At 33.8% G+C, this 15,024-nt stretch overlaps 1 protein-coding gene across 1 annotated transcript; it reads right to left on the reverse strand.

Annotated features, from left to right (window-relative positions):
* Positions 1-5,109: 5,109 nt before the first annotated feature.
* LOC133321416 (serine protease inhibitor 88Ea-like) lies at positions 5,110-11,330 on the reverse strand (the record flags this gene model as incomplete). Its single annotated transcript, XM_061530503.1, has 3 exons — positions 5,110-5,217; positions 5,386-5,430; positions 10,965-11,330. Coding segments are annotated over 3 exons (519 nt in total), but the record flags the coding sequence as incomplete, so codon positions are not given.
* Between the last annotated feature and the right edge of the window lie 3,694 nt (positions 11,331-15,024).

A 15,024-nucleotide genomic window follows, 5' to 3' on the forward strand; every position in this document is an offset into this window, starting at 1 on the left:
TCTTGGTACCCCTGGAGAAAAATAATGAATTATTTAATATTACATAATTTTTACAATTAAATTGACTTAACTAATATTTGGTAGTATATCCCTTGAGTTTTAAAACTTCATTCAATCGTTCGGGCATTGATACACAAGTTTTTTGGTGTAGTCGGAATATATTTTACCCCATACTGTGTTAAAAGACGTGTTTTAATATTGAAAACAAGCAAACGAATGAAAATTTTATTTTCTGTATATACATACAAAACTTATGTATGACAAATATTATATCAAAGCATTCTACAATAAATAAGACTAAGGTTTATTTTATCAAAGTACAATCTTCAATCTCAACACCCCCACTAGACTGGTCTTTGATACCAAGTAAATTGCAGCAGTGGATATGCTTTAGTCATGCTACCATATCTCCTGTTTTTATATAGGATATCTTTATTTGATCTTCTTCGATTTATTCTCTAATAAAGTGGTGGCGAATGTAGATGTGTTTAGATCGAGCATGAAACTTGCTATTTCGAGAAAGATAAATTGCACTCTTGTTGTCACATTTGATTTCAATAGATTGAAATTCATTAAGCTCTGTGAGAAGTGATTTCAACCATATAGCTTCTTGTGCTGAAGTCGATAATGCCCTGTACTCGGCTTCGGTGGTAGAAAGTGCTGTGGTTTGTTGCTTCTTTGAGTTCCAGGATATTGGCCCGTTTTGGAATTTGAAAACATAACCAGTGTTTGACTTTCTATCGTCCACGTCACCAGCCCAATCAGCATCGGTAGATCCATTTAATTGGATTGAATCATCTTTGCTAAATTCCAATGCATAGTGCTTTGTGCCTTTTAGGGTCGTACCTAATTTATTGCGCTCCGTACAAAAATACTCACCTTTATACGCATGTAAAAGTCATTTGTACGTACGTATTAACCAAATACGTTAATTCAAATATTGTCAACAATTTAAAAAATAAAGAAATTGAATTTGTGAAATGGCAAGAAATATTTTGGAAGACATGGAAAATATATTATTGTTGCATGAATTAATCAATAGATCATCCTATCGCAGATGCAACAAGAAATTGTTCAAAACCAGAGACAAATATGGTTTTTTCCACGGGTGTAAACATTTTAAAAGCGGAGGATGATGATCTATTCGAATGTCGAAAGAAAGTTTTAGGGCCTTATATATTCTCGTAGGGTTTTCGCTGGGAAAAAATTCGAACTACAGAAAGCCCATAGAACCAGAAAATCGGCTTTATATTACACTATAGTAAGTGAAAACATATATATATATATATATATTTAGCTAATTAGCACATGGATGCAGCCTTCATACAATATCAATGAAGTTTCGCATTGGGCTTGAGACAGCAATATGCGTTATATAGGAATCCAGTGAAAAGTTATGGGAAATCTTAAAAGAATTTTATATTCCACCGCCATCTCAAAAAGATTGGTGTGATATAGCTGAGGGATTTCAAAGCCTGTGTGTGTTACCAAATTGTGTGGGGGCAATAGATGACAAACACATTCGAATTACTTGTCCGCCAAACGCTGGTTCTCAATTTTATAATTACAAAAAATATAACAGCATCGTAAGTAAACATTACTTACTATATAAATAATACCTGTAGTACTATATGATTTGCACTTTAAGGTTTTAATGGCAACATGTGATGTAAATTGCTGCTTTACATTAATTGATGTTGGGAACTTCGGTAGCATCAGTGATGGAGGAGTTTTTAGAAATACCCATTTTGGACCACAAGTACATTAAAATCCCTCCTGATTGAAAGTTAAATATTAAGCTAAAAAAAAATAGGAGTGCATGTAGTGTGGTTATAAAGTCATATATTGGAACATTTGTTAAGCCAAATATATGGAATTTACTGTTGGCAGGCATTGTAAGTCCTGATTTATATTAGGCGAGTTTACTTGCGGCAATTTTTATCGCTCTCTTTTAAACTTGCTTTATGCGTCTATACAAGGCAATTCCATTTCAAAAATATTTGTTTTGTTTTTCTGTTTTGACATTTTGTGAAAGTTTTTTTTTTAATTTTGTGGAAAAAATTGAACAAAATAAGATTAAAAACAAATATAAATAGAATTATGAATAGAGCAGACAGAAATACCATCATCGAAAATATTGTAGATTGCATTGGTGAAGCGATTGACTTAGACGGCAGTGACAAAGACGATATACTAATAGGTTTGCAAAAATATATATTATAAATATAATTTAACATTATTCTTCTTAAAATTTAGGTTTGACTAGTTTATGCAAGAAAGCCACGTTTTTTGAAAATTTTTTTTTTTTTTTTTTGAAAAATTTTTGAAAAATATATTTTTATAGTTTTTTTATTCCACACAGTTTCCCAATTGCCTTTTTGAATGGGAATCCATTGCAAAAGAATTTGCCATAAAATGGCAATTCCCAAACTGCCTAGGTGCAATAGACGGAAAGCATATCACCTTTAGACCACTACGAAAAGATGGTGCATTCTACCACAACTATAAAGGGACAAACAGCATTATTTTGATGGCCCTAGTTGATGCCAATTGCAATATGTGGTAGTGGGAGACGATGCATTTCCGATGCAAACACATTTATTGAAACCATATCCATACCACACGAACTGCAGGCAAAAACAAACATTCAATGCAAGACTCTCTCGAGCAAGACATGTTGTAGAGCATGCTTTTGGAATTCTTGCAAATAGATTCCGAGTTTTTTTTATCCCCAATGAACTTACGAGTTGAGACTGTGCAAACTATAACATTTGTTTGTTGTGCTTTACACAACTTTTTGCTAGAACGTGACGAGACATATATCAACACCTATCAGTATTTTACTCCTGTAGTCAATGAAGGTGGAGTGGATTCCACATATAATCCCCGAAAGGGAAACGCTGAAATAATTCGACAAGAATTTATGGCATACTTTAATAATGAAGGGAAACTAGATTGGATAGAAGTTAAATGAATTAATTACATTCATTTATTTTTTTATAATAAAATCTAATTTACAAATATTTTGAAATATATATAAATAAATAAATATCAAAATTTTGATTGTTTGTTTTCTTTGTTAATCTGAAATAAAAGCAAAAATAATTACAATAATTAATTAAAACAAGTAAAAATTGATTTTTTTTGAGGTGTATGTTTACGTCTTATAATGTATCCTCCCTACTATTCAGATATTTTCGTAATTGAAATACATGTCGTATTTAATATTCAATTCAAATGAAAAGCAGTGGGCGGAGCAGTCGGACGGAGCCGACCATATGATACCCTACACAACTACCACTAAAATCTAACTTTCTACGGTTCTGAACCTGGGCAGTTATTCGCGGTATTTGCACTATCTTGAAGACTAGAGGTCAACAAATATTACTAACATTCAGTACTTCTAATTACTTGCCCAGATTTCGAACACCGTGGGTTGTATTGTGATGTTCTGCTTTCAACTGTGGCCTATAGATCAACTCGAAAAAAACACATCAAATTAAGTTTTTGATTCACTTCATCCCAATATTATTATCTGATCATCACCGAAAATTATAGGCTTTGTCCTTGACCATACCTGGCCCTCTAGTGTGGCAATGGGTTAATAAATAATATATGAATACATAACGTCAGCTAAAATGCAAAAAGGCGTAACTAACAAAAGCATAATTGTGTAGAAGAAGCAAAAAACTGTTTTCAATGAAAACTATAAACATGTCATGTGAAATGAAAAAGTATGCCCTGCAGGGTGATATTGCATATGACGAATTATAGACTATATTTTTTTAACAAATTTAGTTATTTAGTTTAATGGCAGTCATAACAATTAAGTAAAAACGTGAATTTTTTGTTAGTTATGCCTTTTTGCATTTATCAAATAAACCCAACTTGTAGTTACGTCTTTTTGTTTTTTGTTAATAGAAGCTCTTTTTTGACCGCAGACGTGTAAAACTTTGTCAACACATGTGGTTTATTGACATTCACAATATTAATTCAAAAAGTCAATTTTAAATTTTTTTGTTAGTTACGCCTTTTTGCATTTTAGCTAACGATAAGTATCTGTAAATGTTTAAGTGTAACTCCCACACCGAGTACATACGACAATATAATTGGTATCAATTTAAATACCAACCACTCCTCTTGGATTACTATCAACTTCTCGGGTCTATGGCCTTCTATGGCCTTATAGAATACAAATTTTGTAATTTTTCACACAAAAGTCAGGGTCCATTTGACCCGCTAAATATTAATCGATCTTTATCAAAACAGCCATGGTTATTCTTTGGCCCAATCCCCTTCTCAGTGTTAAAAATCGCGATGTTTGGGCCATAATTGTGGCCTCTGGAGCGACCAGAAAAACCGACAAAAATTAAGTATTTGGTCCTTTTCATCCCCTAAATATTAACCGATCTTTACAATACAAAAACAATAGGGGTCTTCATTGGCCAGAACCCATCCTACATGCAAATCGTTCGTTGGTCCATAACTGTGACCTGTATCGTGTTTACAAATTATAATGGATATGACGGTCGGTATTCTTAAAGGTTGGTCTAGAACCAATATTTCGCGGCGTTACAAACTCTTGGGGCTGCAAAAGCTATAATATCCTGACAACATAGATGTGTAGGTTGTAAATAGTACAGATAATTTGTTTTGCTAGTAATGGCGATTTAATTGTATTCTGTGTGCTTCAGACGACGCCATATCGTACAAGTCCTTACATATTAATGTAAATGGCATAATGTTAGAATTATTCCAGGAAATCATCTTCGGTATAAACTCCCTCCATTGACAATTCCAAAATATCATTCCCGGCAGAAGGACTAGTTTGCTTTTTTTCTTACTAGCAGCCTGACTTAAAAGATCCCGCATAAGACATTGTACTTTCCAAGCCGCGTCAGCCTGATCATCAGGATCAATATCTTCCATTTGGGAAGCCACCAGGTTGCCCAACCAGTCAAATTTTTTTCTTTTTTTTTAGCAATTAGGTTCTTAAAACAATCCAGATCACTTCGAAGTTCATGAATTTGACGAGAATTCTGTATTATGTAAATTAAACATGTAAATGAAATAATGAAACACACATTGCATTAGAGTTCTTTTAATAATTCATTTAATGGTCTTAGCCTTTTTTCTTGGAGGAACTTCGTTGATACTATTCTCCTCACAAAAAGTAGACATTGTTGTCTCATCGACATAGCTTAATATTTCAGTGTCCTGCAATGTGGAAGATATAAACAAATAAGAAATAATGAGGTAAATGGTGTCGTTTAAAAATATGCCCTATTCGAACAATATATTTTTGAAAAGAAGTCTTACAGTTCTTAATTTAGAAACTATATGCCACAAATAAAGTTAATATCAGTTAGACCAAAGTTAACTCACCGGTACAATTGAATTTGGTTCATCTTCTGAATTTGCTTCCACGACCTAAAGAAAAGATTTTGGGTATTAACACAAATTTTCATTATTTACATTTTTACTACCTTCGTGTTATCCACACTTTCTCGAGATTGTACATGAATATCGAGGAACGACAATTGGTGGAAACACCATAATTTTGGAACGTAAATATCGCATATACCAGATCCACATTTGAGTACTGCGTACTCTAAATTTTGAGTACGCAGTTCCTGTGTATATTGGGTCCTTAAATTTTTCCATTTTCGTTTGATGTCATCCAATGTTATATTTTTTATAAAAGACTGCATTTCAACTAAAATATTGTTGAATGTTTGTGCCTTTAAATTTCGGTCCAAATACTCGGCCGATTTGATGTTGTATAAACAGGGATTTTCTTGCACACAAACAATCAACGTTTATATTTCATCTCTTGACCACTTAATTGGGATTTTTAGTTTTTTATATGATTTATTATTAATTATTTACTTAATATGTTTTGCACATATATTTTTTAAATTGTTGTTTCTAATATTTCTCACACTGAAATTCGAAATTAAAAGGTAATGTCAAGAAATAACTGACAGTTGACACTAAAATACGAAATACACAAAACAAATGGCTAGAAAATTGCCGGTACGAGCAATTTTTTTCTCCTTCAAACAAAGACTTGCCGCAAGAAAACTCGCCCAATCTAAATTCAGACTAAAGCATTATAAAGCAATAATTTTTTGCATGTACTTTGTACGAGTTGAAGCTGTTGTTGTTGTTGCAAAGCGGTACATTAATCATTTTTGGCCGTGCCATACTGTGCTTTTTGCAATGCCACTCATTCGAAGTTAACGCCGTCTTTATTTAAAATTGCCAACCTGTTGTATTTTCAACTGAACATAAGATCTAAAGAAATAAAAAGTAAAGTCGTTTAAGTCTAATACATTAAAAATGAGTTATCCATGTGGGATTTGTAGTGATTCAACTACTGGAACCAGAAGCTTACTATGCAGAGCCTGTAATGTATGGTTTCATGCAGACTGCGAAAATGTCTCTAAAACTGTGTTTAATATGTTGGATAAAAATCGCAATCTGGCATATACATGTGTAAGCTGTATGGAGAACCCTCCGGACAATTCCGATGGTGCGTTTAAGCTTGAAGTAAGAAAACAATTTGCTGCTCTTAGCGATTCTCTTCGGATGCTTGGATTTGATGTGAAGAAGGAACAACTAGAAATAAAGAAAAGCTTTGAGGTTGTATTGGAAGAGGTTCGTTCGGAAATATCAGCGAGTTTGACAAGACATTCGAGATGACGTACATCGTTGCAGAGAGCTTGTTGTCACAAAGGATAATTCCAAAAATAATAAGTTTCTTCAGCTGGAGCTACAAAATCATATGATTGAATATAAGTTGAATAGATCCGATATCGTTATAACTGGTTTACCTGGAAACATTGAAAAATTTAAAGATGTTGTCACTTTTCTTTGTGCTTTCTTAAAAGTTGACATTGTTCCTGAAGACATTCATACTGTCCTATATATTAAGGCTCGACATTCATTTTTAACTAAATTTAATAATATTGACAAACGTGATCACCTTATGTCTGCTTATTATAAATCAAAATCATTAAAGGTATCTGATATAATTGGAGGTTCATGTGATGACAGAGTGTATTTAAACGATAACTATTCACGCGTGGCTATCAAACTCTTAAAGTTTTGTATGAATTTAAGAAATGAAAAGAAAATAACGAATTTTAGTATTATGAATAGAGAAAGTCTCAAAGTTAAACTTCTATTGTCAAATAAGGACGTAAAGATAGTCAACTATAAAGAATGTATGGATCTTTTTGAAAATAATCCTTAAATCTGATTTAACTTCAAATATTACATATATGATCTCATTTACTTGTTTATAACTTTTTCTGAATTATTTTCAATCAGGTGGAAAAATTAATAAATTGTTTTCATTGTATAAAAATGGTAATTTTTTGCTTTTTCAAGAAATGTTTTAGTTTTAATTTTTGGCTCCCCTAAAATATGAATATTGTATAAAATATAATGATCCATAATGCAAACCTTGGCCCTATAGCAAGCGATAACCAAATTCTTAAAAACGTATCTTTGTCTTTTGTTAACAATATCAATATTGGTCATATTAATGCTCAAAGCTTATGCCCATCATATTCTAATGCTAAACTAGAAGAGTTTAAGAATGTTTTTCATGATTGTGGATTGGATATAATTGGAATTTCTGAAACGTGGTTTAAACCCAATGTTTTTACAAGCTCGTTAATGATACCTAATTATAAACTAATCAGAAATGACCGAAATAGCAATGCCAGTAATGATAAATCTATGTTTCCTCACAGAGCTGGTGGTGTATGTCTCTATATATCCAATGCTTTACGTTTTAAAGTTATTTTCCGTGGTGTACAATACGGCAAATGCGAATCATTTTTTGTGGAGGTTTTTGGAAAAGACTCGTCAATTGTTGTTGGCGTTGTTTATTTGCCTAATGGTTCAGTTGAAGATTTTGAAATTGATTATGCTAATATTTTTGATCGTTATTCCAACATAATTGTTATGGGGGATTTTAACTACAATCTTTTTGATCCTAGCAAATCATACAATTTCCGATCACTTGCATCAAGATGTGGACTACATCTTATACATAACTGTTTACCGACACATTTCCATATACCAAATAACAGTACTTCATTATTAGATTATTATGTTGCTTTGTTGCCCATAAAATCAATTACAACTTCCTTTCTTCTCTTCCCATCACAGTTTTATTTATATATCTATTCAATTTTCTCCAACCTTGAATAATGGATGTGCCGTGATAAAAGATTACAATCGCCTTAGATATGATGATTTGTCTGAACAGCTTGATGGTATTGATTTAATGCCTATCTATCACACAAATAATGTTGATTTACAATTGTCTGAATTAAATCGTGCAATAAACATCCTTCATAACAGTGTTCCAACTATAAGAATAAAAACAAACTTAATTAATAACTCCTGGATGAACTGTGGAAGTATAATAAACGCAAGGAAAGCCAGAGATAAAGCATACGGACAATTTCTTCGAAATTCGTCTGAGGAGAATTGGAAAGAATATTGTCGTTTACGAAATAAAGCCAAGGCTACCATCAGAAAAGCTCGTTATGAATATGGCTGTAAGCATTTTTCTAATGTTAATAACTCTCAGATGTGGAAGAAAATTCGTTCGTTAGGTTGTATCGGAGACGAAAGTGTGGTGCTAGAAGAGGCTGATGTTGAAGCTATTGCACATAAATTTCTTAGCAATATGAATACTAGTGATGATTATTCTTTCAACTTTGAAACGTTTGCTGAAAGTGAGAATTCCTTTTCTTTTCACACTATATCACATACAGACTTGATTATGTACACTAACGCTGTTAAATCTGAATCTGTTGGACATGATTTAGTTCCTATAAAATTTATAAAAATTATTTTTCCACTAATTTCTGCGTATTTATTACATTTCATAAATACAATTCTTACTACTTCTGAATTTCCGTCTGATTGGAAACTTGGACGTGTTGTTCCTGTGCCTAAAGATCGCAGTTTTGATCATGACAATCTTAGACCAATTACTATACTTCCTTCAATGTCTAAAATTCTTGAAAATATTATGAAAAGTCAAATATTGGAACATTATCGATTATTTTATTATTTTAGCCCACATCAATTTGCTTTTAGATCTAACTACAGCACAACATCTGCGTTAATTACTTTGTCTGACTCTATCAGAAAAAAGTTGGATGATAATGTAAGCTGTTTAATGGTTTCGTTGGATTTAACGAAAGCTTTTGATCGCATAAACCACAATATTTTAATAGCTACGCTACGCGATAATTTTAATTTTTCAAAAACTGCGTGGAAGTTAATTTTCTCTTATTTATTTGCTCGGCGACAATATGTGTCTACAAACGGATTCTGCTCTAGTGTTGGGTGTGTGACATCGGGTGTACCACAAGGTTCAGTTTTGGGACCCATACTTTTTCTTTCTTATATCAATGATATAATAAATCTTTTAAAAAGTCAGATTTGCCAGCCCTTTGTCTTTGCTGATGACATTTTTCTATTATTTGAATCTGGTTCTTCTGAATATAGTATTAATTCCCACCTATGTAATATATATAATCTAATGGTTCGCAATCAACTTCAAATAAATCCGTTAAGAACAAAATGTATACTTTTCCATTCCAGAAATCGTCAGATAAGTTATCCTGCACTGTATGTTAATAATGTTCGAATTGAATTTACTGATTCCCTGAAATGTCTTGGAGTTATACTGGACTCCAATCTTAATTTTAGCAGTCATATCAATGCTCTCTCAAACAAAATTTGTCTTATATTGAGAAGACTCTATAGCCTTAGAGCATATACCCCCAGATTTGTGAGGATTCGACTGGCTTTTTCCTTTATGATGACATTAATTTACGGCATTGAAATTTATTTAGGAACTTGGTCATATAATATTGATAAAATAGAAAGAATATTCAGGAAAATTATAAGATATGTGTACTCTTTGTATATATACGATCACGTTAGTGCAATTGAGTACTCTTATGCATTTTTAGGTAGAAGCTTTAGAGATTATCTTTGCCAAAGAATAATATTGCACTTTTATAAAGTTATGAAAACCCAAAAACCTGAAATGTTATCAAATTCGTTTTCTTTTATTCGTTCTACGCGTAATATTCAAATCGATATTCCTTTGGTTCACTCTTCAATTTATGAACATTCATATCTTGTTAGAGTCTATCGCATTTGGAACTATCTTCCCAACAGTCTTAAACTATTTTCATACTCTTATCATACATTTAAGCAAAAACTAAAGTCCCATTACAATGAAATAAATCATATAAATGGCTGATTGCTATAGGGTTATCCCATGATTAAAAATTATTTATATACAATATTCATATAGCTGGGGAGTCACTTATAAATATTATATTTTGATTTAATTTCTTTTAGGTTAAGTTAAGTTATGAATTTCCTTATTGATTGCATAGAATCTTTTCTCACAATACATGTATAATAGGCCTCTTATAGTACGTTTACATTTAACCGGATTTCGTTAACCCAGTAGGTTTCAACTGTCAATTCCTTTGCATATATGTCAAATAAATCCTCATAAAGTAGGTTAACCCGGTAAAAAGTTCTAATGTATATGCCGTTTTAGGCTTCCTTTGTATTGATATTATAAATAAAAAAAACGAACATAAAACACGTCCCCATTTTTTATAAATAAAACAATAGACAGAGAGAATAGGGCAAACGTCGTAGTATCATCAACCTTGATTTTGGCAACATGTTTGGCATCACCAAACATCAGGCTTGTTTCCGTGGAGAAGCCACTCAAGTTGGCGGTATGCTAGAACAGATTGTTGATGCCCAATTTGCGTAGAATCGGTACCAATTCCAAATTCTCCACGTTTATGCCTCATGGGTACGAAAGAATATTGGCAAGGGTTGGTATAGAAAATCTCCTGTTTTATATCTCTGGAATCGAATTTATCCGACCATTGAACCTTGAAATAGGCAGCATTAGCCAAAACCATTTGACTGTCGGAGGTAACATCACAGAGATTTAACATTTCGGGGATTTCGTTGCGTATTACATTTGCAATCCAGTTGTTGATTTCCATGTGCTCCTCTTCGGCTTTGGTTCTGAAGTCCAACGATTCAAGTTCATCTTGGAAATTCTCCTTCATGCAGGCAGCCAAATTGATGGACTCATCGAAGTAGATACGATCTGCAGCGGTGAATTCCAAAGGCATTTTCTTGGTACGACTGTAGCGCATTTGTTTCTCCAGGCGATAGCCATTGTTGACATGTTTCTTGTTCTTGGCCCACTGCAGACGTAGTCCCTGAACCAACTCCTCAGTGTTTATGTGCTATCGGTTGGTTTCTAATAGCTCTGGAGAAACTTGCACGACTCAAACCACCAAATCTTCGCCTGGTAATTATTGTCCGCTCCAGAAGTTTCAGACTGCTTTATTTTTGGAGTTCCCTTCTGTAGGACGAACGAATTGTGTTGATTTTCTTTTTCACGTCGTCCACAGTACAAATTTTCGGAACAAGTCTAGTTTAGGGGCTCCACTCGGATCGCTTTGAAATTTTTACCGTAAGTAGTCCTCGTTGAGCTGATTAGAGTGATATATATTTTATGTGGGGGAAATGCATACTTCCCGAGATATGGGCCTTGAAATTTCGGAGCATATCTTGATTAAAACGGCCGTTTTAGTAATGCCACAAAGGCAATATGGGTATCATTTTAAAGCTTACAACGAATGCGCATACATGGCTACGTAATCCAAATCCTTTTTTAAGAGCAATTTTCAAATAAAATTTAAGGCTTTTTAGGAAGCCGGCCTTCGGCCGGGGCTTAAGACTTTCACCTATGGACAGGCTACGCAATCCAAATCCTTTTTCAAGAGCAATTTCAAAATCAAATTTAGGGTTTTTTTGAGTAGCAGGCCTTCGGGCGGGGATTAAAACATTCAACTATGTACAGGCGCATACATGGCTACGTAATCTAAATCCTTTTTAAGAACAATTTCAAAATAAAAATAATGGTTTTTTGAGTAGCAGGCCTTCGGCCGGGGGTTTAGCCTTTCACCTATGGGCAGGCGCATACATGGCTACGCAATCCGAATCCTTTTTTAAGAGCAATTTTCAAATCAAATTCAAGGTTTTTAAAGTAGCCTGCCTTTGGCCGGGTCTTAAGACTTTCACCTATGGACAGACGCATACATGGCTACGCAATCCAAATTCTTTTTTAAGAGCAATTTCCAAATCAAATTTAGGTTTTTTTTAAGTAGCCGGCCTTCGGCCGGGGCTTAAAACTTTCACCTATGGACAGGCGCACTCATGGCTACGCAATCCAAATCCTTTTTTAAGAGCAATTTTCAAATCAAATTCAAGGTTTTTTAAGTAGCCGGCCTTCGGCCGGGGCTTAAGACTTTCACCTATGGGCAGACGCATACATGGCTACGCAATCCAAATCCTTTTTTAAGAGCAATTTCCAAATCAAATTTAGGTTTTTTTTACGTAGCCGGCCTTCGGCCGGGTCTTAAGACTTTCACCTATGGACAGGCGCATACATGGCTACGCAATCAAAATCCTTTTTTAAGAGCAATTTTCAAATCAAATTTATGGTTTTTTATGTAGCCGGCCTTCGGCCGGGGCTTAAGACTTTCACCTATGGACAGGCGCATATATGACTACGCAATCCAAATCCTTTTTTAAGAGCAATTTTCAAATCAAATTCAAGGTTTTTTAAGTAGCCGGCCTTCGGCCGGGGCTTAAGACTTTCACCTATGGACAGACGCATACATGGCTACGCAATCCAAAGCCTTTTTTAAGAGCAATTTTCAAATCAAATTCAAGGTTTTTTAAGTAGCCGGCCTTCGGCCGGGGCTTAAGACTTTCACCTATGGACAGGCGCATACATGGCTACGCAATCCAAATGTTTTTTCTTTCAATTTTAGTTAATATTATATAATTTACAATGATATACTATATTTATTTTTAATGCACTATTCAAACCCTTTAAAATGATACCCATATTGCTTTGGTGGCATTAGTAAAACGGCCGTTTTAACCAAGGTATATTCCAAACTTTCAAGGCCCATACCTCGGGAAGTATGCATTTCCCCCACATAAAATATATATCACTGTAATCAGCACAACGAGGACTACTTACGGTAAAAATTTCAAAGCGATCCGGGTGGAGCCCCTAAACTAGACTTAAGCCGAAGAAAGTTATGTTATCTTTAAGTCAACGTTCTTGCTTCAACTGTAAATTAAAAATTAAAATTATAAATGGCAGCTACATATAAACACATGGACCTCAAAATCTGAACCGATTTCAACAATCCTTATGACACATAATTTTTTCCTCAATTGCATTTACTATGCACAATTTTGCTCAATCGGACAAATATTGGGAGTTTGGTGTATCATTCACAAAAATCGGACGAAACTATATATTGAACCGATTTTAACAAAAAATCAGACATCAGTCTGTACCTAATTCAGTACTCTGTGCAAAATTTTGTGCCAATCGGACAAATATTGAGAGTTTGGTGTATCAGTCACAGAAATCGGACGAAACTATATATTGGAGCTATGTCTAAATCTGAACCGATTTTAATGAAACTTCGCAGACATCAGTCGGAACTAATTCAGCACCCTGTGCAAAATTTTGTCCAAACGACAAATACTGGGAGTTTGGTGCATCATTCACAAAAAAACTGACGAATATGGGAGCTTTATCTTAATCTGAACCGATTTTAATGAAATTTAAAGGGCCCCATACACTATAAATCATGCCGTCATGCCGATGAACCCCTTTATGTATATGTGAGATTGACTAGTGTATGGCAAACTCTTCAATCACTATTCAAAAAATCGATTTTTGTCCCAAAAATATATTAGTTTCGTTCCAGAACCTGACAGAATCTACTATTTTTACAAGTTTTGCACCTTTTTACTCGAAAACGGTTCCTGAACCCACAAAACTGGTAAAACATTGAACCAAATTTAAGAGAACACAAAACATAATGGCGTTCTCTTTGTAAACTTTTTACTCGAGAAGCTTGGACGAGTAAAAATAGTAAACAGGATTGCCAACTTCTGATTGGCTGTTATGTTGATTTTGAAGTATTGCCATCTAATTTTGCCATATTTAAGATTTTCGTTCCAGAACTTTTGAAATTATTTTTTACTCTGAGAGCAATTTTGAAATGTTTCCCTTTTACTAGCTTTACCATTAAAAAGTACTGGAACAGACCAATTTTGAGTCGTAAATTCAGTTGTTTTTTTTATTCCGTCATAATTTTATTATTTTTCTATACAAAATATTTACTGACAACTTTCAAAATGAATATTATTCACCAGATTGATAGGGTTTCATATTCAAAATCAAAACTATTTTGATTTTCTTCATGCATTGTGTGTGTCACACATACATAAATAAACTTTCAAAAAATAACACATACTATGATAAATTCTGTACGGCAGGATGTATAGTGTATGGGGCCCTTAACACACATCAATTCAGTACCCTATGCCAAATTTCCTGCAAATCGAATGATGTATTGGAAGTTTGGTGCATCATTCACATAAAATCGGACGGAACTATATATATCTAAATCTGAACCGATTTTCTCCAATTTCAATAGGGTTCGTCTTTGGGCCAATTAAGTGAACTGTGCCAAATTTCATCCAAATCGGATCACAAATGCGACCTGTACTTTGTTCACAAAAATACATGGACGGACGGACAGACGGACATGCGTAAATCGACTCAGAAAGAGATTCTATGCATATTCTCAAAAGAAAGCATGGGTATATCTCGATTCCTTTTGCCTGTTACAAACATATGCACAAAGACATAATACCCTGTACCACAGTGTGGTGAAGGGTATGAAAATGTTGTAATTTTTCACACAAAAGTAAGGGTCCGTTTAACCTGCTAAATATTGACCTATCTTTATCAAAACAGGCATGTATTGGGCCATAATTGCAGGCTCTAGAGCGACCAGAAAATACGACAAAATTAATTATTTGGCCCATTTCATCGCA

The sequence above is a fragment of the Musca vetustissima genome, unplaced genomic scaffold (genome assembly GCF_032173495.1).
Source record: "Musca vetustissima isolate MV318-11 ecotype Yass unplaced genomic scaffold, APGP_CSIRO_Mvet_v1 utg798518, whole genome shotgun sequence".
Lineage (NCBI taxonomy): Eukaryota > Metazoa > Arthropoda > Insecta > Diptera > Muscidae > Musca > Musca vetustissima.